This window comes from Gouania willdenowi, chromosome 6, assembly GCF_900634775.1.
Source record: "Gouania willdenowi chromosome 6, fGouWil2.1, whole genome shotgun sequence".
Classification (NCBI taxonomy): Eukaryota; Metazoa; Chordata; class Actinopteri; order Blenniiformes; family Gobiesocidae; genus Gouania; species Gouania willdenowi.
This window is the reverse complement of record NC_041049.1, coordinates 52,515,078-52,539,204: the sequence shown is the minus strand read 5'-3', so window position 1 is coordinate 52,539,204 and position 24,127 is coordinate 52,515,078. Positions and strand designations below refer to the sequence as shown.

At 37.9% G+C, this 24,127-nt stretch overlaps 1 protein-coding gene across 1 annotated transcript in view; it reads left to right on the top strand.

Annotated features, from left to right (window-relative positions):
- cdh13 (cadherin 13, H-cadherin (heart)) overlaps positions 1-24,127 on the top strand; it is a 411,437-nt gene that overhangs the window by 345,209 nt on the left and 42,101 nt on the right. The window contains exon 12 of the mRNA XM_028451185.1: positions 21,511-21,653. Within this exon, the coding sequence (XP_028306986.1) occupies positions 21,511-21,653 (143 nt within the window). The remainder of the gene's footprint in view (positions 1-21,510; positions 21,654-24,127) is intronic.

Here is a 24,127-nt window from a genome sequence, read left to right as displayed (position 1 = left end):
CGATGGCTCCGCCATTACCCCCTCGCCCCTCCCCTCTGTGATCTGTCTCACTCACATGCATGAGCACAGCTGCTGCAGAAGAGGAGCTCAGTTCATCGCTTGTATTGTGTAGAAACTTTGTTGTCTCATGTCTCATTCAGCAGTAAGTAAACACTAAACTTTACCATTACATATGTTAAAAACAAGTGACTAAAAGACGTGATTGGTTAAAAAAAAAAAAAACATTTCATTTTTTTCCATTGGTCAAGTTATTACAGGTTTACAGCTGCTACAGTTGACAGATTTTCTTCGTTCCTTTTTCAGAGCACATAAGACATAAAGACAATTTCAACCAAAAACTTAAAAAGTGTATCTGGAGAAAATCACCTATCCTAGATTTAATTGTATAGGCTACATCTTACCTTTTAAAACGTTAGTACAAAACTAGAATTGTAGCATAAAAAATAAATTGCTAACTTGCATGGTTACTTTATTTAAGTTGATGTTTCACATTGTACATCTTTGTCTGACCAATGCTCAGAGGGTTTACAGACATGTCTACTTACTTTTTTGAAAAACAAAAACAAAAAAAGCTGGTGTTTTCTTAGATCTAAATCCTCTGTTACTTAGCAGCTCCTTGTCTACCTTTATGGTTTGTTTACTTGAATCAAGAAGGATTTATTTGTCTGAGACGAGCAAACGGGGGGCTAATTTCATCAGGACTGAAAACCGGTGACTTGCTTTGTGGAAAAGTGACTCAGTATTAGAGTGAGATGGATAAATGAGCAAACGGACAAATGAAAGGAGTGAGATGTGAGCGGCAGCATAAGGTCAGCCATGATAACTATCTGATCAGCTTGAAATAGTTGCTGTCTGCAACAAAGATTACTGGTTTAGAAGAACTAGTGCACGAGAGATAATTTAGAACCAAAAAATCTTTGAGCTGCCAAGGAAGAAAACAAAGAAAGACAAAGACATCTCAGAAGCCAATGAAATCTAAAGTAGATTTGTATGTGTATCAGGGGTTTAGTAACTGTTTGTTGGATATAGATGAATTAACTTACTCTGAATGGATTTTTTGAATTTTAGTGTACTTTTAAAACTGTACCTAGTATAAAATATACTTAAAAAAAACCAAGAACAAAACTTTGGCAATGGCCAATAACAGGTTTAATGGTTTATTTTTGTTTCAGTAATAGCAATCCTTTGGTCTAGTAAACACAACAGAATTGCGACTTAGTTTAATAAATGTATGTATTTCTGACAACAAACTGACTCCGACCAAAGTTTTGATGTATTATCATAAAATGTACCTAGGACACCACACCATGCACAGAAAGAGTCACAGTAAATTAAATTAAATTAAATTAAACTGGGCTTTAAGCCTTTATTCGTCGTATATATGTTGTTACACATATAAATTAAAATATCTAGTAAAAGCTTTATATTAGTAGCAGTATATCATACAAGTCAGTCATTTCTGCTTTGCCAAAGTGCATAACGTAAATGAAAGTAGGAATGCAGGTTGATAAAAATGTGCAATAAAAACAATAACGGCCCTACAGATTATTTGCAAATCTTTAAAGTTAGCTCAAAGTTCACAAAGCCATGGACACAATGGCAGAACACATTTGGTTGAGCAGAGATTTGAAAAGCTGAAGTACAGTCAAAACAATTTATCCTTTAACTATGTATTTGCCCTTTTCACTAACCTTACATTAAAATACATCAGACAAACAGATTAAAAACTGCTAAACTATGACTTGCTTGTTCACTAGTTTCTGTTTTCCTGTTAATTAAGTAATATTGATGGTAGTCATTCATGTACATTGGACTAACATTACACAACCTTCATCAAGGAGGGTGCACCAATTTTTAAAAAAAACCTGACCTGCCGATACCGATTTTAGACGATTATTTTTTTTACAACTGACATCATACACCTTGAATGTTCCCATCTTATTTTATTGTAAAAAAAAAAAAAAAAAAAAAAAAAAAAGGACAATACCTGTGAAACATCACAAATGTGTTGTTTTAACTGCACATGATGAAGTTATCTCAAATATAAATAAAAAAAATTGGAACATTGCTGTCGAAAGTACTCAATGATATCAGTTCTTTTAGTCTTTGATTTTTCACATTTTAAAAACAAAATAAAAAATGTGTCCAACAGGTTACGCTGCAGACCTGTTTGGAGCGTAACCAAAAAATAAAGTGCACAGCAGTATTTTGATTTTACATATAAAGAGAATCACAGGATTTGGAGGTGATATAATAATAATTTACAAGACAAAACATCTTAAACCACCAATAAAGTGTCCTGAGTTTTAGGTTTCCGTGTAGAGCAAACAGAAAATGTCCAAATGCAGCAGTGTTGCTAAATGTAAAAATATGAATCTAAAAATAACTTACAACAGCTTACAGGAAAAAAAGCTCCTATAAGTCAAACATTCTCGAGAAACTCATCATTTTCCTCGTAGTCGCTTTGTTCTTTTCACTGATAGGCGTTCACGGCGGACCACTGGCTCTTTGCTCCCCTAGCTTTAGCTATAGCATTAGCTTGATTGCTAGCTTCAAATGCTGCATACTCAGTGGTGTGGTGGTATCTTCAATGGTATTTGAGGTAGCGTTTTTTTTGCAGCTCCACCAAGACTTACAAGAATTACAAATTGCGATCCTTTGCTCTCTTTTTTTTTGTTTTGTAATACTGCCGAACTGACGACATGCTAAGCTAACCTTGCTCAGAGTGTTGTTGTTGTTATCCCGTGTAGCAGAGGCATGTGTACGCACTTGTACACATGACCCAGTGGGCGGTCCTGTCCAGTGATGTGCAGTCAGGGTAGGCAAGGTAGGCAGTGCCTAACCAAGGATGAATTGATATTTGAATTATTTGTTTTAATTACAATATAAGTATAAATTATTTATTTTTCAATTCCGATAGCCTACAGAACCTGTAAGTTTGAAAGTGTCAGCATTTTGTGCTTTTCATAGCCCAATTACTAAACATTGCTATTTCTGGTACGGCAGAGATGCTGCACAGTCTCACTCCGTTGTAAAGGCAGGAGGAGGCCCCACCCTCTCCCAAAGCACATCGCTGCTCTGCCTCTGGCCTCATAGCCTGTGTTTGTGTTTGCACATGTGCAGTCAGTTCCCTATTATGAAAACCATTTACGTAAAAAGGCAGATCTCTACGCTGCCTTTGGACGTAACCGTCCTATGCTAAATGCTATACGTATGTTCACAGTGCATTAGTGAATTGATCCAGCGTGGCCGTTGTACGTTGTCTAGTGGGCGGGATAACACTACAGGCAGGATGACAGCGCTAGAGACGATAAAGAAACCATCTTTTGAGGAAAAACGACAGCTTTTAAAAGATGGGAGACCAATACCTGAGCTACCAGACCTTCAGCAAAGGAAAGGTCAGAAAATTGTTAGTTTTTTTCACAGTGAATGGTAGGATTTTCTATGTGAATGTGCCACAATGAGGCTGTTCCGATCGAGTTGTTGTTGTCATTTTCTCCATCTTTCTGTGTTTCCAACACAAACAATGAATGCGCTGCAATGTCATGAGATATATTTTGTTGGGAGAGTATAGAAGCTGTATTAAATAATTTATGTTTCTTTAATGGTGTTTTACAGTATTGATTTTGTTAGATTGTTAGACATTGGTGGTCTTGATTTGCAACGCCCTGCCTCCCCAACCCTAGTGTTTACGGCACGTCACTGGTCCTGTCAGTCTTTTCACAGCAAAAGGGGACAGTGGCTGACTTTATGACCAACTTTAAGACCATTGCAAAAGTAGAAAAAAAGTGGTTTCATATGCAAGGATTGAAATAAAGCAAATCGGAGCATCCTTAGTTTTTACTATATGTTGGTAGAAATACAACTTAAAGTTTGGTCAAATAAAGCTCTTCTGAGCCCTTGATGTAGCTAATAGATACACAATACACTCATGAAACAATGAGATGGACAATGATGAACCCGTGATAATGATACATTTTTAGATAGACATTTTTTTTTAAATACATTATTTTACTTTATAACAATCTGATGTGTAGTAGATGATCTGGATACCACTTGTACCCATCACAATACCTTTTGTGATGTTTTAATATCACGATATCTTGTCTCACCTTTAGTAGCTGACAAATGATTGCAAGTTATTGATTGAAAACTATTCCAGCCACTTTTAATGAAAGCCTAGTTCAGTACTGTGTCATAATATGTGTAAAGGTATTAAAAATACTCATTTCCCCTGATGCTTTCTTTATTCGTTTATTAAATCTTTGGTAATAAAAAAAAAGAAAAGCAGGACTTTCATCAAAGAGTTCTAGAAAACAGTTTAGTTGTGCCTGTGTCTTTTAGATCTGCAAAACACTCCCACACAAACAGAAGCTTATGTATTCATCAGACTGTGTCTCAGATGTCAAGTTATTTGCAATGCATTGACATCGGTAGAAGAGATCAATAGTGTCATCGTGAGGCAGTTGTTGCAGCGAGGGCTGCTTAAATTTTGAACTAATTCTCTGGAGTGTGTCTCTGAGTTTATGGACTTATTATGCACTCCACATATTTGTTTGGAGGGAGGAATCTAAATCTCTGTAATAGGCATGGGAGTGGGTTTTTTTCACTGTGAAATAGAAACAAAATGTAGTTTGCCACAGTGTATGTTTACCTCTTCCTTGGTGATAGTTTGAGTTAAGCCACTATTCTTTCCACTGCAGACATTAATGGATGACATTTCAGAAAATATTACATCTAAAATTGAAAGATTGTACTCTGTTGTAAATAAGTTTTGGCTCTTTTTTGTTGGATGGGTATGTTGACCTTGTTTGCAGAGCAAGCAAGTTAAGAGACAAGGTCTCCCGCTTTTCATGTGACTCCTTCCTGTGTCCTTCTGAAATGTGAAGGGAAGTGATTGCCAACTAATCAGATGCTTGGATTTGTTTCCAAGTTTTAGCAGCTCACTGAAGTCCTGCCAACGCAACAATGAAGCAAGGAAAAGTGAGTTTTTAAGGGAAGGACACACATGCAGCGTGAAAGCAGCGAGAGAGTTTAGTCACGCAGTTACAATGCCAGTAAATAATCAAAACAATCTTTAACAGGAACATAGAAAGCTGTGAAGCAGGATTTAAAAGCTTATTTCCCTATTAATTACAGAAAATTGTTTTTCAAAGAATGAAAATGCTAATACTTAACACCTTTGTGTAATGATAACTTTTTTCCCTTTTGTTACTCAGGCTGATTAATTCCAAAGTATCTGGTTACAGTTACTGTGTTACTCTTTGTGTGAAGACACACCGTTGTTCGGAGCTGGTGTGCAACGCCTGTGTGTTCCCGTGCCAAAGGATCGTCCCCGAACACACTCTGGCACACTCCCTCTCTACCTGCCAAATATTGACAATGCACACTGTTCATTTTCCATCCCTGAGCTTCAGGACCTTGTCTCCTAACCCACACTGCACTGCGGCTGCTTATTCGGCACAGAAGTTCATTGTTCACTAGACTCTAGAGTTGGCACATCACTACCAGAAAGCCTTACCCATCTAGGAGCAAGAAACAGCCAGAGGACTGAAAGGAAGAAAAAACCTTTGGGGTTGTTTGAAATGACCAACAAAGACAATTCAATTAAGTCTATTTATTGATTATATTTGGTTTATTATGTACAGGGTTAAGGAAACACAAGGCAATAATCAGGCCTGGATCAGCCTGTATGTGATCAACTTTCATGACGATTCTACTTGATCTCTTTTTACGAATATTAGCTGACCACTGTTGAAATAGATCATGATTGGTCAAAGCATCCTTAATTTCAATATTTTCAATGCATGTTTTTTTTTTTCTTTGCTTCACATGTTAACTGTATCTTTTTATGGTGAAAAACAGAGGTGAAAGTACTCAGGTTACTGTAATTGAATTGCTTTTATGGGTTCTTGTACTTTTTTGAGTATACTTCAAAATCAGTAGTTTTACTTGTACTTAAAGCTGATATCCGGAGTTTCTGAGAAATCTATGTTCATGTATCATCCTTTTGAAATGCGAAAAATACCTTACTAGTCTTTTACTATGGTCTACTGTTGGTCGTCATTCATATACGTCAATGTATATAAGTCCCATCTTCATCCTATAGACCCCTATACAAACAGAAAATCGCGCCGTGATCACCCGGCCAATAGGCTTTGACTTCCTGTAGCTGAGACTGTCAATCAAAGTGAATGCGCATGCGTAAACTGTGCACAAAAACAAGGCCGTGCATCACAACATCAAACAGGTATCACTCTGAGCAGCATAGCATCATGGAGGAGCGCTCCAAAACTCCAAAGCTTCTACTAAAAAACAAAAGAAAAGTCTAGGTACAAAGCTCGAGGATAAATGTCTTCCTGAAGGCAACAGAATTTATCTCGGAGCTGCTTTTCAAAGGTGGAGGGACTTGCGGCTTTTAAAAGGATTCCAAACTGACCCTGATTTGGTGACATTTCTCGTCTACAGGTAATAAACATGTTTTAATCAAACTACCATAAGTGTTTTATTAGTGAAAAACTATATTACACGTGTGTTAGTGTGTTAAACATTGTTGTTATGTTCTTCAATGCGCGTGCACAAAAGTAGAGGCGTGGCTTCTGGTAGATTGGCAGAGGCAGGGGGAGAAAGTGGAGCTGTTTGGGAGGAACATCGAGATGTTGAAATTTCTCTTTCTCTTTTCATCCTCCGGTTATCAGCTTTACGTATGTAAGTATGTAAAATCAGTAAAGTCATTGATTACATTTCTACACCAACCGTTAGTAAATTAGTATATTTTGTTTTGCAATGATCACTGGACATTGTGGAACTACAAAAAATTAAATGACCTGTGAACATTCAAATGCATCACATCATAGCTGACCAACCAGACTGATTGTAATGCATGCCGTTAAAACAGCATTGAATAACAGTTATTTTCTCAGTTTTAGCATTCATAAATTTAATTATCCTTAGAGCCTGATAATTTTATTTAATCAGTGTTATTTTCTTTCAAAATTAATTGTACATTTTGACAAACCTTTCATTTTATACAGATGCCTTTATGCAAAATAAATTTAGTTCCAAGTTGTGCAATTTATACATGAGATGTTTACTGTATGCAAGGGAATCATGGCAAGATTTGTTGGAATGCACTAAACAATAGACAATATTTTGTGACTATGGTTGGATATCTGTTCTTGCAAATCTGCCGCCATTTAGTGCTTCCTCTGCTTATGCTTGTTGCTTATATAGTGTTTGTCAAAACATGTTGGTGTCTCTGTGCAGAGACCTTGGTGTACGTTATTAATGTGCTATTGCTTTGTATCTAGCCAGCCCTGACCAGGAGAAAGAGTTCTGTAATTTTCCATTTCACAAATGAAGTGAAAAGCTTATAATACAGTAATAAGCAGCACCTGAGGGCGACCGTGGCTCAGGTGGTAGTGGGTCGTCTTCTGATCGAGAGGTTGGGGGTTCGATCCCAGTACCTGACTATGTGTCGAAGTGTCCTTGGGCAAGACACTGAACCCTAAGTTGCTCACAGTGGTCGACTAGCGCCTTGCGTGGCAGTCCTGTCCCATTGGTGTGTGAATGTGAGAGTGATTGGGTGAATGAGCTGATATGTAAAGCGCTTTGAGACTGCGCTATATAAAATCAAGTCCATTTACCATTTACCATTGTTGCAATAATCAAAAACAGTCCAATTGGCGTTTGGTTTGTTTACATGAAAAGGCAAGATTGGCCCTCAGGAGGAGAAAAATACAAGTAAATGTTCTCCCATCAAACACATTGAACTTTGAGTGTTTAATCTGCTTACATATACACGACTTTGTAGTCATCGGACTTGTGGCAGTATGTCTTGAACCCTTGGGTAAAAAGAGGGGCAGCGCTGTCAACTGATCACCACCTGGTCGTGAGTTGGCTTCGATGGCGGGGGAGGATAACGGTTAGGCCTGGCAGACCCAAACATATTGTAAGGGTGTGCTGGGAACATCTGGCAGAGTCTCCCGTCAGAAGCAGCTTCAACTCCCACCTCCGGGAAAACTTCAACCATGTCTCGGGGGAGGCAGGGGACATTGAGTCCGAGGGGGCCATGTTCCGTGCCTCTGTTGTTGAGGCGGCTGACCGGTGCTGTGGCCGCAAGGTAGTCGGTCCCTGTTGTGGCGGCAGCACCCAAACTCGTTGGTGGACATCGGGGTGAGGGCTGTTATCAAGCTGAAGAAGGAGTCCTATCGGGCCTTTTTGGCCTGTGGGACCCCGGAGGCAGCAGAAAGGTACCGACGAGCCAAGTGGAGTGCAGCGAAGGTGGTCGCCTAGTCAAAAAACCCGGACATGGGAGGAGTTTGGTGAGGCCATAGAGAACAACTTCCGGATGGCTTCGAAGAGGTTCTGGACCACCATCCAGAGTCTCAGGAGGGGGATGCAGTGCAACATCAACGCTGTGTATAATGCGGATGGTGTGCTGCTGACCTCGACTCGAGACGTTGTGGATCGGTGGAAAGAATACCTCGAAGACCTCCTCATTCCCACCGACATGTCTTCCGATGAGGAAGCAGAGCCTGGGGACCCGGGAGTGGCTGAGGTTGCCGAGATGGTTAAAAGCTCCTCAGTGGCAGGGCCCCGGATGAGATCCACCCAGAGTTCCACAAGGCCCTGGATGTTGTGGGGCTGTCATGGCTGACATGACTCTGCAGCATCACATGGACATTGGGGGCAGTGTCTCTGGATTGCATGGTTGGATATACAACCAGAATCAAAGCTTGGTTTGCATTGCCGGCAGTAAGTCAAACTTGTTTCCAGTGAGGGTTGGACTCCACCAGGGCTGCCCTTTGTAACCAATTCTATTCATAACTTTTATGGACAGAATTTTTCGGCGCAGTCAGGGTGTGTTGAGGGGGTCCGGTTTGGGGGCCTGAGGATTGCATCACTGCTTTTTGCAGATGATGTGGTCCTGTTGGCTCCATCATGCCGTGACCTTCAACTCTCACTGGGTCAGTTCACAGCCGAGTGTGAAGCGGCCGAGATGAGAATCAGCACCTCCAAATCCGAGTCCATGGTTCTCGACCGGAAAAAGGTGGAGTGGTTGGAGGTTGGAGATGAGGTCCCTGGCTACAAGTGGAGGAGTTTAAAGTACCTTGGGGTCTTGTTCACGAGGAAGGATGGAGCGAGAGGTCGACAGGCGGGTTGGCGCAGTGTGTGCAGTGATGTGGAGTCTGCACCAATGCTTTGTGGTAAAGAGATTTACAGCTCAATCTACGTTCCTACCCTCAACTATGGTTATGAATGAAAGAACAAGATTGTGGGGGTACAAGCGGCGGAAATGCGATTCCTCCGTAGGGTGGCTGCCTGGGATCTCCCTTGAAGATAGGGTGAGAAGCTCAGTCATCCGTGAGGGGCTCAGAGTAGAGCAGCTGCTCCTCTGCATTGAGAAGAGCCAGATGAGATGTCTTGGGCACCTAATTAGGATGCCCCCTGGACGCCTCCCTAGTGAGGCATTCGGAGCATGTCCCTCTGGAAGGAGACCCAGAGGAAGACCCAGGACATGCTGGAGAGACTATGTCTGTCGGCTGTCCTGGGAACGCCTTAAGATCCCCCCGGAAGAGCTGGATGAAGTGGCCGGGGAGAGGGAAGTCTGGGCCTCCCTGCAAAGGATGCTGCCCTTGTGACCCGGCAACGGATAAGCGGAAGAAAATGGATGGATGGATGGATGATATATATGCTACTGCATTGTTTTTTATATTTTTTCCTGCTAATGTAGATGTTTACAGTAAGTGAATGTTCATTGAAAGTGAGCAGTTTAGTTAAGTTTGGGTAATGTTACTTTTGTGTTTGGACAAAGTTATGAAAGAGCAGAGGAGTGTGATTTGTTCCAGATTACCACTGGAGAACTAAGGAGAAGCCTTGTTTTATCGCCACAAAGCAGCATTATCCGTTTTCGCACACTCCACACTTTGCCCTCCTATCTTTCTTTTTCTTCTCAGTTTTAACAAAGCTTTGAATTTGATGAGGTGTCCAGTCATTACAGCTAAACACAAGTCATCGTGACCCCCAAACATTTACAGCATCTTTTGATTGATGTTTTATACTGTATCTATTGCTCACAACACCCTCGAGCAACTTTTAGATAGGAACTGGCTACGAGCGTCGGCTCTGCACCTTTTTTATTCCTGCAATCAGTTGAAGATCTTAGTGGCAGGGGAAAGAGTGGAAAGCAATAGAGGGAACAGATAAAGGTGAATGATATTATAGGAGTCCTCAACATAGGAAAAGTCAGCAGAAATGGGAGAGAAGTAGAGATGGAGTGAAATTCAAATGAATTTTTCTGTGATATCAGCAGCAATGCATCTGTGCGACTGTAGTTTGAAGAATTATTCTTTGCATTATGGTGATTTGTAGATTTTTGAAATGTTTGTCAAATGTAAAAGGAACAGCTGGCTGTGAGGTAGCATTGAGTTGAAGTCATTTTACATTACAGCAACAAATGGCCATCACACCAACTGACCAAATATCAGGGATTCTACAACCTATATTTTATCCTGTTGATGTATGCATGCTCCAGCCTCCTGTATATATAATATTCAAATTCAATTTATTTCCCCTCTTTGCCACAGATGGTTGGTATCATAATGCTGGAAAAACACCTGGGAATCACATGTAGTGCCAAGGTTTTTGACACTGATTGTGTCTCATTATGCAGCAGTATCTCCTCTTTGCTGCTTGGCATTTTAACCAGGACAATTTTGCAGCCTTCAGCCTTTTTTATTGCCCTTATACCTAATGTCGGGCAGAACAAGCTCCTCACAAATATTAAGCATCACAAATATCACAATGACTAAGAATTGCCCGAGACCAGAATGCACCAAGACAAGACGGGACAAGACTGAGGCCATAAAAATCTTTTTAAAAAACAATCTTTTTAGTTTTAGTTACTTTAAATACATTTGGCAGACAAAAAAGATGTCTGCAACATGTAAGAACCTCACTCTTAACCAATTGGTTTAACTTAATTCCTGGAAGAAAAACAAGATTTTTATATGTCGGGTGAATGTAAAGTACGGTGTTTAGAGGTATTTCTAACTAGAAATAAGATGGATGGTCCCACTTTTGGCAGGTGTCTGACACATAAGGCAACCAAAAAGATTTCCAAGGAGGAAGAACAATCAGTGAGCCAATGGGGAATGTTTTTATTGAAGATTTAACATTAATGAATCAGAAACAGTTCAAATGTAAATAGCATCAAATACAGAGCCTTAACAAGTTTAGTAGCAAAATACAAAAACAACAAAATATTGTGTCAATCAGCCACAACATTGGGAAGGTTGCAGTCATCACGAGGCGGAATAACACATGAATTGAAGGTTTTTTTTTTTTTATCATTTTATCAGTTCTTCTCCTTATTATTACATTAAGTAGAAGAAGAGCAGAAATCAGTGCCGGTCTTGAGTACTACAACACTAGTTGTTTCATAAAACAGGATGTTATCATCCGAAATGTGCTATTCTAGTAAGGTTCAAAATCCAATTCTTACTGCTTTAATCAGAAAAAGACATAGTGTCAGCCTCATGATGATGTCAATAAATATATTTAATCAATAAATGAAAGATCATTAGCTTAAAAATGTTTTGAGCATTGCAATGTGGGATGTGGAGTTCCATAACAAGATGCATTGAAGTGTTTTTTACGTCATACTTACCATGATTTCTTGTGTTTCTTCGGGTCCTGACATCTCTAACTAAAGCTGAAGGCTTCTACTTCACTAAGTTATATTTGTTACAGCCACTCAGTGCAGCTTCATAAAGTAAAGTTTTTGGCAAAACTAGAAGACATAAATATTCACCTAGACCCCATAAAACCCACATAGGACCAGCGAGTAAACAGCTATAGAACCTTTAAGGTATGACTGATGACCTTAGTGTGTGCTATGTGAGTTTCTTTTGGATTTGTGGAGATTTTTCAGCCTCAGTGCAGAAAGCAGCCATTTCAGTAAACCCTCCCTGAAAATATGTGTTCGCACATAATTGGTAAATACTTGATTAGGTTGTGGATTTTACACTTAAGCAATCAGAAAGTTGGATTTTCTTTCTACATTATTTGGGGAAAAAAATGGTTCACCTCTGTTGTGAGTGTAGTAATTATTTTGTTGTAAGTTTATATCCTCAGGTGGCCAGCAGAAGGAATAAAAGCTGTAATCCCCCAACCATCTACCCATCAGTTACATGCATTTTTCATTCTGTTATTCATGTTTTGGCTAAATCCACTTTATCCTTAGTTGGAGGAGGTTGGCGGCTCTTCCATTGGGTTTCATCAGTTTAATTAATTACTTTGAAGAGTAAGTCATTAAGGAATAAGATAGTTTAAGGCTTTATTTAGTGTAATAATTGGGAGTTTTTCATGACTTTCCACATTTAGTCATCCGGCTCCTTATCTTTATTTTTAATCATAACACAAACAAGAAACCTTTTCACTTCTCTTCATCTTTCTCATCTCTGTCGTGTCCTTATATTCCTCTTGCCTGGCGGCTCTGCGTTTTTTATATTGCAATAATTTAAAAATTGTCCTCTCAACAAATTCTAAAGTTATCCCTCTGTCTTTACCTTAAGCTTGTCATCTGGTGTGATCAACTGTAACCCTGGTCTCTCTCCTCAAGGAAGCATCAACATCTTCATCAGTAGCACCTCTAGTTCACCCTGCCTCCTCTAAGAGAGCCACTGTGCCAATAATTGATGGCGGTAGCTGTCACTGTGGTCTAATAAACACTCCTTCTCTTACTTCTGTCACAAATCACCTCAGCACTCACATCCATCTGCTCCACCCTTCCTACAACTTTGTCTTTCAGGATTTGTTCCTATCTCAATTTCTGGCTGTTCTGTTCAGTTATTTATTACAATAGTATTGAATACCGATAGTGGCTTAAAGCTGCTATTCCCAACATTTTCTTTATGAGATAAAATCATAGTGTATGCCTCATAGATCAAAGAGTCAAACATCATTTACTACAAAAGGAAATAAGTCCTTTATTTTTGTAGTAAATGATGTTCGATTAATTGATTTATGAGGCCCACACTATGAGTTTATAGAGTAAAAAATCTAAGTAGCAGCTTTAACGTCTACATCAGAGATGAACGACTGTTATCACAGCGATGGCTGCAAAAATGTGATGTTCTGATCTGTTGTTTTGTGTATTGTTGCTGTCATTTTGTATATTTTCTTCTAGTTTTTTTGGAGTCATTTTGTGTATTTTTGTTGCTTTTTTGCATATTTTTCATTCATTTAGTGTATTTTGTAGTTGTTGTGTGTTTTGGCAAGTAATTTGTTCTGCACTTTTGGTTGTTAGATTGTATATTTCTCTGTAAGTTTGTGTATTGTTCTTCATGTAATGTCTGTAATTGATGGAATTTTGTCTATTTTAGCTGTTGTTTTGTTTAATCTTTCATTTTGTGAGTATTTTTATTTTTTTTTGCACTTAACTTGGGGGCCAAGCAAAATTAGAATGAGGGCTGTATTTGACCCCCAGGCTGCTAGTTGTGCATGTCCGGTCTACATATTCAAATATTATCAACACAATCACACAGAATCCACTGTGGTAGTGATCAACCCTTTTTAACAAAACCTTTTTAACAGTGTAAGAAGAACTAGTTAAGGATATATTTTCTTATCTATATTCATAAGAAAACAGCATCACATAGATTTTTACTGTGAACATCTCTAAGTTTTTCATTCTGGGAAGTAGATTGCCTGGAGAAATGGGACGTGAAGACAACACATTGGGCATAGCTAATATCAGTGTAAGATGAAGCATGCCGCTGAGTATCGAGCATTGTGCAAAAAGATTTGGACTGTGGCTTTTTTTCCCAGCAATGTCTTCACCCACACGGGGGGCACTGTGGTATTTCATAGAGTTTGGTACAACATCAGGTTGGTAATGGACCAAGTTCTTTTCTCTGCTTACTGCAAATCTGAAAGAGAAGATTTTATATCAGGCCATGGCGACTCCTTTGTCAGAAAAGTATCTCACAGGTGCAGAAACACTGCACTCAAATGAACACAAACAAAAGTAGAAAAGCAGTTGCCAATGATGTCAACAAATAATGCCAATGAGCTTTTTTTATTGCATTCAGTGCTCAGGCTTTTTCTTAATTTAGCTCCAACCTCAAACGGTCTCTTCTGTTCCGTGTTTTCCACCCACACCTGCTATTGACATACAAACGCAACCGCAGCTGCATGAAATCAATGCCACAATAATGTCCCTGATGTAACATAATTACAAGCAGGCAGCAGGTATTTCTACTCATAGATCCCTTTAGTTTGACAGAAAAACAAAGAAAGAAATAGGTTCAGATCAGAGTTAAGGAACTCACTTCATTATGCTGTCAAACTGTGGTCATGATCTCATCTGAGATTTAATCTAGAAATCTACCCACATTTTTTTTTATTTATTTAACATTACACTTTTTTGTTTTTTTTTGTGTAATTGATTTTATTTTATCATTATATTTCACTAATATGATATTATGTTCTTTTATTTAGTAGTCATACATTCATTATGTTTATTAAAATTGTATGGGCAACTGTCATCACATTGATGGCCAGAAAGATGTGATTTTCTGATTTTCCGAGGTCCACATTATCAACATTTATGTTAGAATATTGACCAATGTGAGTGTTAATACAGGAAAGAGCAGAATATTTGGATGTGATTTTGTAAGTTTTTGTTCTACATTTTGTTGTTTGGTGTATTTTCGATGGAAACTTGTAAGTCGTTTTTTAAACTCTTTTTGTGTATTTTTGTTCTTGTTTACTGTTTTTGGAGTCATTTTGTCTATTTTTGATGTCCTTTTGTGTATTATTTTGCCATTCAGTTTGTTTTTGTTGTCATTTTATGTGTTTTTTGGAGTCTTTCTGTGTATTTTTCTTGTTATTTTGGGTTTTTAGAGTGATTTTTGTGTATTTGCGTTGTGTTTTTGTGCATTTATGTTGCCCTTTTGTGTATGTCTGTTGTTTTGAGTGTTTTTTAAGTTGTTTTGTGCATTTACTTTGGAGACGTACAAAATAGAACAAGGGCCACATGTGGCTCATGGGCTGCCAATTGCCAATAGTTGTTTTTTTTAATATCAATCTTTTTTTGTGTTAGTTTTCATTTACGTAGATATCACACAGTGACAGGTCAATGACAAATATTGTTTTTAGATTAGTGCCCTAAAAAACAACACTACCAAAGGAGGCGTAGTTACTTACTTCAGCTGCAGAAGTTTAGTAATGTTTAGCAGTCCTCATCATGCAGCACCTCCAGCTAAACATTTATTACAAAAAAGAGGGGTGGGCCCCCGGGTCCCTCGAGCACCTAATTGAATTGTGTGAGGCATAACTGTAATCTACGTTGAATTACCTTTGAAACGATGTATCATACGACTATGCTCCCATGAATTTGGAAATTACCAAAAATCTGGGATGGGCCCCCGGGCCCCATTTAAAAAAAAAAAAAAAAAAAAAACGGCTCCGAGCATCTCATCATATTATTTCCTAGAGTATTCATACCAAACTGTATCCTGATCTAACGAGAACTAACGGAGGAGTAATCATTTGAAAATGGGGCCCCCGGGGGCCCCGTGACACTTACAGGGTAATGGGCCCCATTTATATATTGGTATGTGCCAATGTTTTGTTACCACCAACCGTCGTAATATTTGACTGGCAAATAAATGAGAAATCAACTTTAGTTTTTTTTTTTGTTTTTTGAGGGGGGGGGCCCGGACCCCAGATTGAAAATTGGGCTCCGAGCGATGCATACACATCCATAGATTTTATCTTCCAAATTTCATCCAGATCCATTTTACGAATAACAGAGGAGTAGCGATTTTAACTAGTGAACAAAACAAGAAGAAGAAGAACAACAACAACAACAAAAGTGAGTGGCGTTTTGAGTCTGGTTGCTCGGCCTAAAAATAGAAAAAGTTGTTATAGAGCACAGGCTGGATCACAGTTATTGGTTGAGCGTTATTGTTAGAAGACATTACCGTAAGTACAGTATGAGTTCTCGTAGGGGAAAGAAAAAAAAGAAAGCATATTTCCCCAGTGTAGCCATTGCTCTGGCTTCCCTTAGAATTTAATTAAACTAACCATTGAGCTATGTAGGCTATATATTGGATCTATATAGGTCAGAAGCTAATTGATGATTCTAATAGGTTTTTTTTGTTATTGTACGTGATTTTTTTTCCCTTGATGTTCTTTAATCAATTTAATTGTTTTGTTAAGCTTCATCTTTCAAAAGCAATCAATTATATGTGCTTTGTATTCTATTTAAAATAACAGCTGGACTGTTTGTGTTAACACACCTTTGTGTGTGTGTGTGTGTGCGTGTGCGTGTGTGTGTGTTTACTGCTGTATTGGAGCACTGTCTCATTTGTTGACTGATTTGTTTGGACCTTCTCTGGTTTTAGAGATAAACATGTCAAACCTGATATGAATATTCCTAATGACTTTTTAATGTCTTTCTAATTTGCCCTTTTCAGGGCTCTAATGAACTGTGCCTGTGTTTGCACAGCAAAGGGGGAATTGTGGGCTGGATCTGAAACATTTACATTTTATGGTTACCTTTGAGCCTGCACCATGTGGGCAGCAATATTACAATGCAATGCATAATGTTGAAGATTCACACTTTGTACTTGTCCTTCCCTTTTCCCTAGCAACACGAAAACCTGGTTCACTGACTTTAAACTTCTTTATTTTGGTCAGCGAGTCACTGTTGATTCAATCTTTATAGGCAAACTTGTAAAATGTTGCTCCATGGAAGTTCAAAGGAGGTGACTGTGGCTCAGTGGTAGAGTGGGTCGTCCATTAACCAAAGGGTTGAGGGTTAAAATCTTGCTCTCTCCTATTCCTTTTTTTTTTTTTTTTTTTTTTTTTTTTTTTTTTACCTTGTCTGCACATGCTTTCGAAGGTTAACACTACAAGAAGTGCAATCTTTTGACAGCAATGCATATTCCAACATTTTTGTTGTGTCCTTTGGCACTTTATCCACATTGCCTTGTATGAATGGATATGAGTTAAGAGTGTGCAATCTGACGCTATTGGATCGTTAAGGGTTAAAACATGACGACGATCTCCCAAATCACAGAGATTGTAGAACCATCTGCAGCTCATTTTAACCTTTGCGGTGCCGTGTCTGCGTCATATGTCTGTAGTCCATACACAGCACATCCAAAGGTTTTTTTTCTTTGCCAAATCACACCATTTGCTAGTCAGCATTACAGACACCCTCCCCCCCAGTGCACGGACACACACACTCAGCTGTGTTAGCAACCGTCTGTCAGAGGTTCAGTGCAGATGTCTGTCTGTCTGTCTGTAAAACTCTATCAGTTCTGAGTGTTGAAACACTGCATGTGATTCTCTCCTCTAACTAACTCTCTGCTGCTGCAGCTAACGGGGCTGCTTCCATATTCTTAAAGAGACAGTGTCCTGAATGTGATTTACTATAAAAACGACTTTCAGCAACTTAGAGATGCCCTGAAAAAGGCAACACGACATGATTTAAATCACATTTCAGCGTTAATGAAGGAAAAAGTCAAAAGTGACACAAAATGTTGATATTGTGCTGCTAGTGATTAATAAAAGGGTCTTTGTGGCATTTTTATCCACTGACTTTGACCCATTATTGTTTTTCTTGTAAAAATAAAAAAAAAATGAATAAATGGAGTTTATATCGCCTATTGCCATTTTGAGGAAACATTTAGACCAGGCCAGACCTAATGGAACCAAAGCAGTAACGTTTTATCTTGTAAAGGATATGATTGACTAAACTGTGTGAAATGCGGCGTTCAAGCACTGCTTAAAGTATGAGTATGAGTCTAATATGAGTGTGTTACCTCAATAACAAATAGAAATCACTAGACTGATCTGCTGCCTTGTTATGTAGCAAGTGTAGCTAATGCTAATGCTACACTACTTTAGTTAAATAAAGTAAAAAGACTGTGTGACTAAAATAACTTGTCAGCCTTTTTGTTTGATGTTAATTCTACTTGGAACCAGTTTGATGAATTGCATACATACATTTTAATATATATATATATATTAAATTAACTTGTCTTAAATTATCTTTTATTCCTTTTTTTGCATTTAGGGCGATTATTTTAAGTAGGTGAATAATCTGTTTTATTAGTAAATAACTTTTAAAATACTCTAGTTTAAAATATATTTTTTCTAATTAAAAAAATTGTGACAAAATCGTGATCGTGATTTTACAAAGAATATAAAAAATTATGATATGATATTTTTCTCATATCGCCCACCGCTAATATGAGTTGTGCATGAATGTTGGTCGTGGGCAGATTGGCCATGGCAGCCATGTTTCTGGCTACAATGTAGCTTACCACCACTGATGTGAGTGACTGGTATGAATGATTAATGGTTTCTGCGACATGCTTTGAGTTTCCTTGTAAAAAAACAAAAAAAGTGTTATATAAATCCAAGCAAACATTGTGGCATTGAGATGATTTTTTGTATATATTAAATACATGTAAAATAGAAAGGTGTGCTTACCCAGAACATTTTAAAGTGTTTTCTGCATCTATGGTATCCACACTTATTACATCCAACCTAACAATAGAAATGAATGAAAAAAAAAATGAATACACACTTAAGGATATTGCTTTTCCTTGAGTCCTATTTAAATCAACAGGGAATATAAAGTGTTTAACAGTACAGAGTGTCAGCTAAAAACATTGCTGTTTATACAACATCACAATATGAATATATTTTAAAGGTAATGATTTTCTATGATCATAGAGTGTGTGTGAATGTGTTCACAGGGGAGATTATTAACCTGCGCTCTGCTCACAGTCGTTGGTTTTGTAATACTTGTAGCTTTTTTTATTTTTTTAAGAATATTTAAAAAAAATATATATATATATAAAGCAAATCTTTTGCAATAACAGCCCCTTCGTTACTGATATAACCTTGCAGCCGGCTGTTTTTTTTTATTACTATAATACATTCGTGCTGGGTGTCAGCCTCAATCACTAGAAAAAGTGTAAAGTGTGTGAGTGAGAGCTGGAGGCAAAAGGTATGAGCGGAGGTTGATTGCTGAGCCATTTTACAAGGCTTGGTCGTGCTTTGTTAACATGAGGAGCTCCATTTTAAAGACAATTTGTCTACCACTGAGTGCTTTGACTAAACTATGCCAAAAGGAAAAGATTGTGCAGGATAGATCATCAAGTGTTGTCTCTCTCTCTCATTGTGTGTGTGCTATTATACAGGAACAGTATGAACAATGGTTTTTTTTCAGGAGTACGCATACGTACAGCCTAACGTCCTAATTAAGCACTTCTGTGAAGAAAAGATTGCACCGTTTGCTTTAATATTAATCACTTAATCAATTAATGTTCACACAAATCCCCTCTGACAGCCGTCAATGGCCGACTAAAGAATCACATCAGCAGAGGTTGTGATCTTCTCCCACAAGAGGGAGGTTCTCATCATGCTCACTATTAACTCATTCATTTGTGTGCTCAAAACTCATATTATGTTTTTAGGTAGGGTTATTAAGTACAATGTATGGCGTAAAACTCTGCAAAACTGAATAAGTTTGATATTATTTCAAACAGCTTTATTGGCCTGAAAAACAAGTTTACATTGAAAAAGCAAGTGTCAGAGAATGATGTACACTAGGGATGTAACGATTCACTCAACTCCCGATACGATTCGATTCACGATACTGGGTTCACGATACGATTCTCTCACGATTTATTTTACAAAATGGGACTGTAGACAAATTTTAGAAAATACTGTATTATTTTCCTTTTATATTTCATTGTCAAAAGAATTCCTTGATAAACTATTCAAAACAATGCAATTTAACTAAAAATAAATCTTGAATGAAATAAATAAAGGAATAATACAAATGAAAATGAAGCCTATTAATTTAAATTCTGGTTCTATAATAAACAATGCAAAACTGCATAATAGTTCTTTTTCCTTTAAAAGTGCAACTGAAAATGTATTTTGTGCCTTAACAATTGGACTTTAAAAAAAAAAAACCATGATTACACTGATTTACGTCATATTTGTTTGGACCAGCAGAGGGCGCTGGTAACACAGTGGTCGGTTGGCATGCAGAAATTCTTGCAGTGAAGAAGAGAAGCTATGCTAGCAGACAGAGCTAATAGAAAAACGTGACTTATACAGATATTCAAGTAATATTACAGATATTCTTTCGGTGCTAAAGGGGCAATGAATCATTTATTAACATATTTAAGAGTAGAAGGCGGCCAGAAAAAAAGTATTAGCAGACTCCGCCCACCGCCTACACTTGTGGATAGCGCCCTCTGCTGGTTAAAAAAGTACTGCGATTCAATTTTCAGAAAATCGATATCAACCGTGATACCTATGAATCGATTTTTAACTGCCTTACGATTAATCGTTACATCCCTAATGTACACACTAAAAGAAGAAATAAATAAATGAAAAAAATAACAGCATTTGTGTTGTGCAAAAGAATAAAATAAAAATAGGGTTTCACTATCTATATTTAGAACAAAATTTACAATTACCTTATAAGTGTTATAAAAGGATAAAAGGTTATGTACAGAGTTTTACATATATCCATATACACACGTGCGTCCATACAAGTACATACATATATTGTATACGTACACAAACAGATACATATGTATATATGCATACATCCAAGGGCAGACTGTTTATACAGGGTTCCCGCAGATCTTTAAAAGTCTTAAAAGGCATTGAATTCATGAATTTAAAAATAAAGCCTTAATTGTCATTAAAATTTCTTAAATCAATGTTTCAAAAGTCTTACATTTTAACACATAATAAGTATGATTTTATGATTGTATTTAGTCTCACATTTCAAAATAAATGGTAACACTTGTTTTTAAAACAATTTAAAATGGCTGCAAAGGGACACTGTGCAGATGCACGTCATGCTTGTAGCAACTTTCAACAACATGGAGAAATGTAAATTGTCTGTCCAGCGAAGATTTGTTGTTTTTTTTATAGATTTCTGACTATTTTTGTCGTCATCTTGTGTGTTTTTGGAGTGATTTTGATTATTTTAGTCTGTTTTTTTTTTTGTGTATTTTACTGTCATTTTGTGTATTTTTCTGTGTTTACTTTGGGGGCTGCCAGTTGCATGTCAGCATTAGTCAATGAAAATTTTTTTTTTTTTTTCCAAATGTGTTTACTGTGAATATGGTCTAAAATTTGATTTCATTTGGCAATAAAAAGTCTTAAAAAGTCTTGATTTTATTTTGACTGAAGCTGTAGGAACCCTGTTATATATACATAAATGTAGTGAGACTATATAGGGTTTATGGGAGCTGAAGGTCATTACATAACCACACCCTTTCATTATAGAGGATTTGTGTAATAGTAGTGACACACTTTCTGCATTAAACATCAAAGCCCAGCCTGGTTTTCACAGCAAAACAAGAAAACCAAAAATCGAAGACAACTTTGTTACTAAGCTTTTCTCATGTTAATTCTAACCATTTGTCATGTTGTTTTCCCACTTTGTCCCAGGTATGCTGTTCTGAGAGACCCAGCAGGCTGGCTCAGTGTAAACCCAGTCCGAGGAACTGTCAACACCTCAGCCGCACTGGACCGAGAGTCACCTTATGTTCACGACAATAAATACACAGCTCTCTTTATCGCCACAGACAATGGTGAGTTTTGTTTCTGTCGCATGCATGGAAAGTGATTTTAAAGAGCATTTAAGACATTTCATAATTGTTTTGTTCAAGTAAAAACAAAATGAATCTTTTTATAGACCAAAAATGTTTAAACAAGATTCCTTCCATGAATATTTTGCCATATCACAACAAGGTTGTGTAGACATTATTCCTCACAATAACACAATTTCATTTTTCTGTGTAGGTTTTTTTGCTCATTTTGTGGTTCATACAGCTTAGGGTTGGTGGTTTGAGTTCCACTCTTATTGTGATTGTGATCGCCTTCATATGAATTGTGTTTTTGTGAAGGAAATGTCAATAATTGCCTTCATTGTTATGACTGTGGTAAGAAAGAATAATGGGTTTTTTCTTGGTGCTTTAAAGTTTCTGCTTAGAAAATTACAGAAAACTTAGTCAGGTCAAAGCTGCTGGGGACAATACTTTTTCATCAGATGAAGACATAGTATAGGCTTCATAGATAAATACACGGTTTATTGACGTTGTCGGGAAAGTTTTGTGCATTGAATTGTGGGATGTGGAGTCTTGCAGACGAATGCATAGAAGTGTTTTTACTACCAGGAACAAACTGGAACAAAAACGGTGCCAAGAAAAGCAAAGTCCTTCTTCTCTGGGGAAGAAACACAAAAATGGTAAAAAAAATAAATGAAAATTAAGTCAAAATCTGTCTCTGCATCCATCTATGGGCCTCCACATCCCACAACGCAATTCGCTAAAGTTCCGACAATGTCAATAAGAGCGTGTTCACAGTGGAGATGAAAACAAACTTTCGAATGGCAATTTCACCCTTTTTTTGAGCAAATGATTTTTGATTTATCTTTAATTATTGTCCCGAGGGTTTTTAATAAACACACTACTAAATAAACATCAGATACAACCCTTTAAAACATGAAAATGTGTCAATCGTTTTCTAAAACATCTTCAACCAGTCCTCAAAAATGTCTCCTACATTCTACAACTGCGTGACTAAAATACCACATAATTATCTTTGTGTGTCCCACTTCAAACGTAAATCACTTTGGTAAAGAGTCCTTGTTAAATGTATCTGACCATAGTAAAACTGTCATTGTTCTGAAGTAACGGAGAGATGGCCTGAAGTAGCACTGTGTCTATCAGACCATATGGTGGCTGTTTGGCAGTGTCAGTGGAGCTGCTGCTCTGAGACTTTCTGAGGCACAAATGAAAGTGTTGAGAGCCCCAGAGCGTCCCCCCCCCCCCCCCCCCCCCTCCCCACCCGCATGTCTTCACTGTCTCATCATCCACCTTTTCTCTACTGCTCTCCCTCTCCATATCAATCCATCTAGGCTTCTGTGTTCAGGAGATTTTGACAGATCCATTAGAGAAACTGAGGGATTCTATTAGTAGGCAACAGAATAGCGCTGTTGTGCTGGGGAATTCGGCAGCCTTAGAAAGATGAGCGCTGAAAGAGGAGTAATGATGAGGTAGGAGGGGATGGTGATAGAAGGCATAAGGGTCAGAGAGAGAAGAGAAAGGAAGGGGCATAGGAGAAGATAACAAGGAAAAGATATAGAGCCGAGAAAGTGGATAAGGAATTTTGAGCGATCCCGGTTCGCAAAGCAAGATTTGTAAAGTACGAGGTGAAGGAAGGATAAGAAGAGCTACAGTACCTTGGACATTCTGGTAAGATTACCAGGAACTAAGCAAAAACTGTATCATAAGCTGACAGTTTTATAATGCAGGCATGGAAGTCAAGCTAGCCACCCCCATCATTTAGTAGCCATCCCCTAATTCAGTTAATCATCCAGTTGACCATGTTCCATGCTTTCCATTGGTTAGAGTTAGTCACAACGCTGTATTTAAACCACTGCAACACGCCTGCTTCAGCACGCTTCTTCCACAAATGCCTTGCAACCCACCTCCACTCCAGCTCCTCCTCTTCTGGCTAATTAACTCATTCAGTGCCAGCCATTTTCAAAATTTCTACCCCCAGCGCCAGCCGTTTTAGAGCATTTTGACTGATTTTAAAGACCCACAGAATATTTCTCCTAAGTCTCTACTTTCATCAAAAAAAAAAAAAAAATATTGAAAAATGTTTGTAGCTTGTTTAGTTCTTCCCTAATCAGCAGTTGAATAGAGCAAGTTTTACACAAATCTCCAGTTTCAGAGCAAAAAGCTGAGAAAAAAGAAAAAATCTGTCAGTGACTTTGAAGCAATTATTTTTTTTGTTTTATTGAAAACTATAACATCTCGAAACATTGGTTTCCTTCTTTAAAAAAAATAACACTGAAACAAGGCTTTTGATGGCAAAAATATTATTATTTTGCTGTTTGGCTCACAGTTGAATGTTTTGCTTATTGTATTTTGTATCTGCTCCCCCCATCAATCACACAGACGTAACTTCCTCTTTCTCCTGACACGCAGAGATGACCCGTTTGGCCCGGTTAATTGATCGTTTTCTCTCACCATCGCTACACTCTCCATAGTCCACA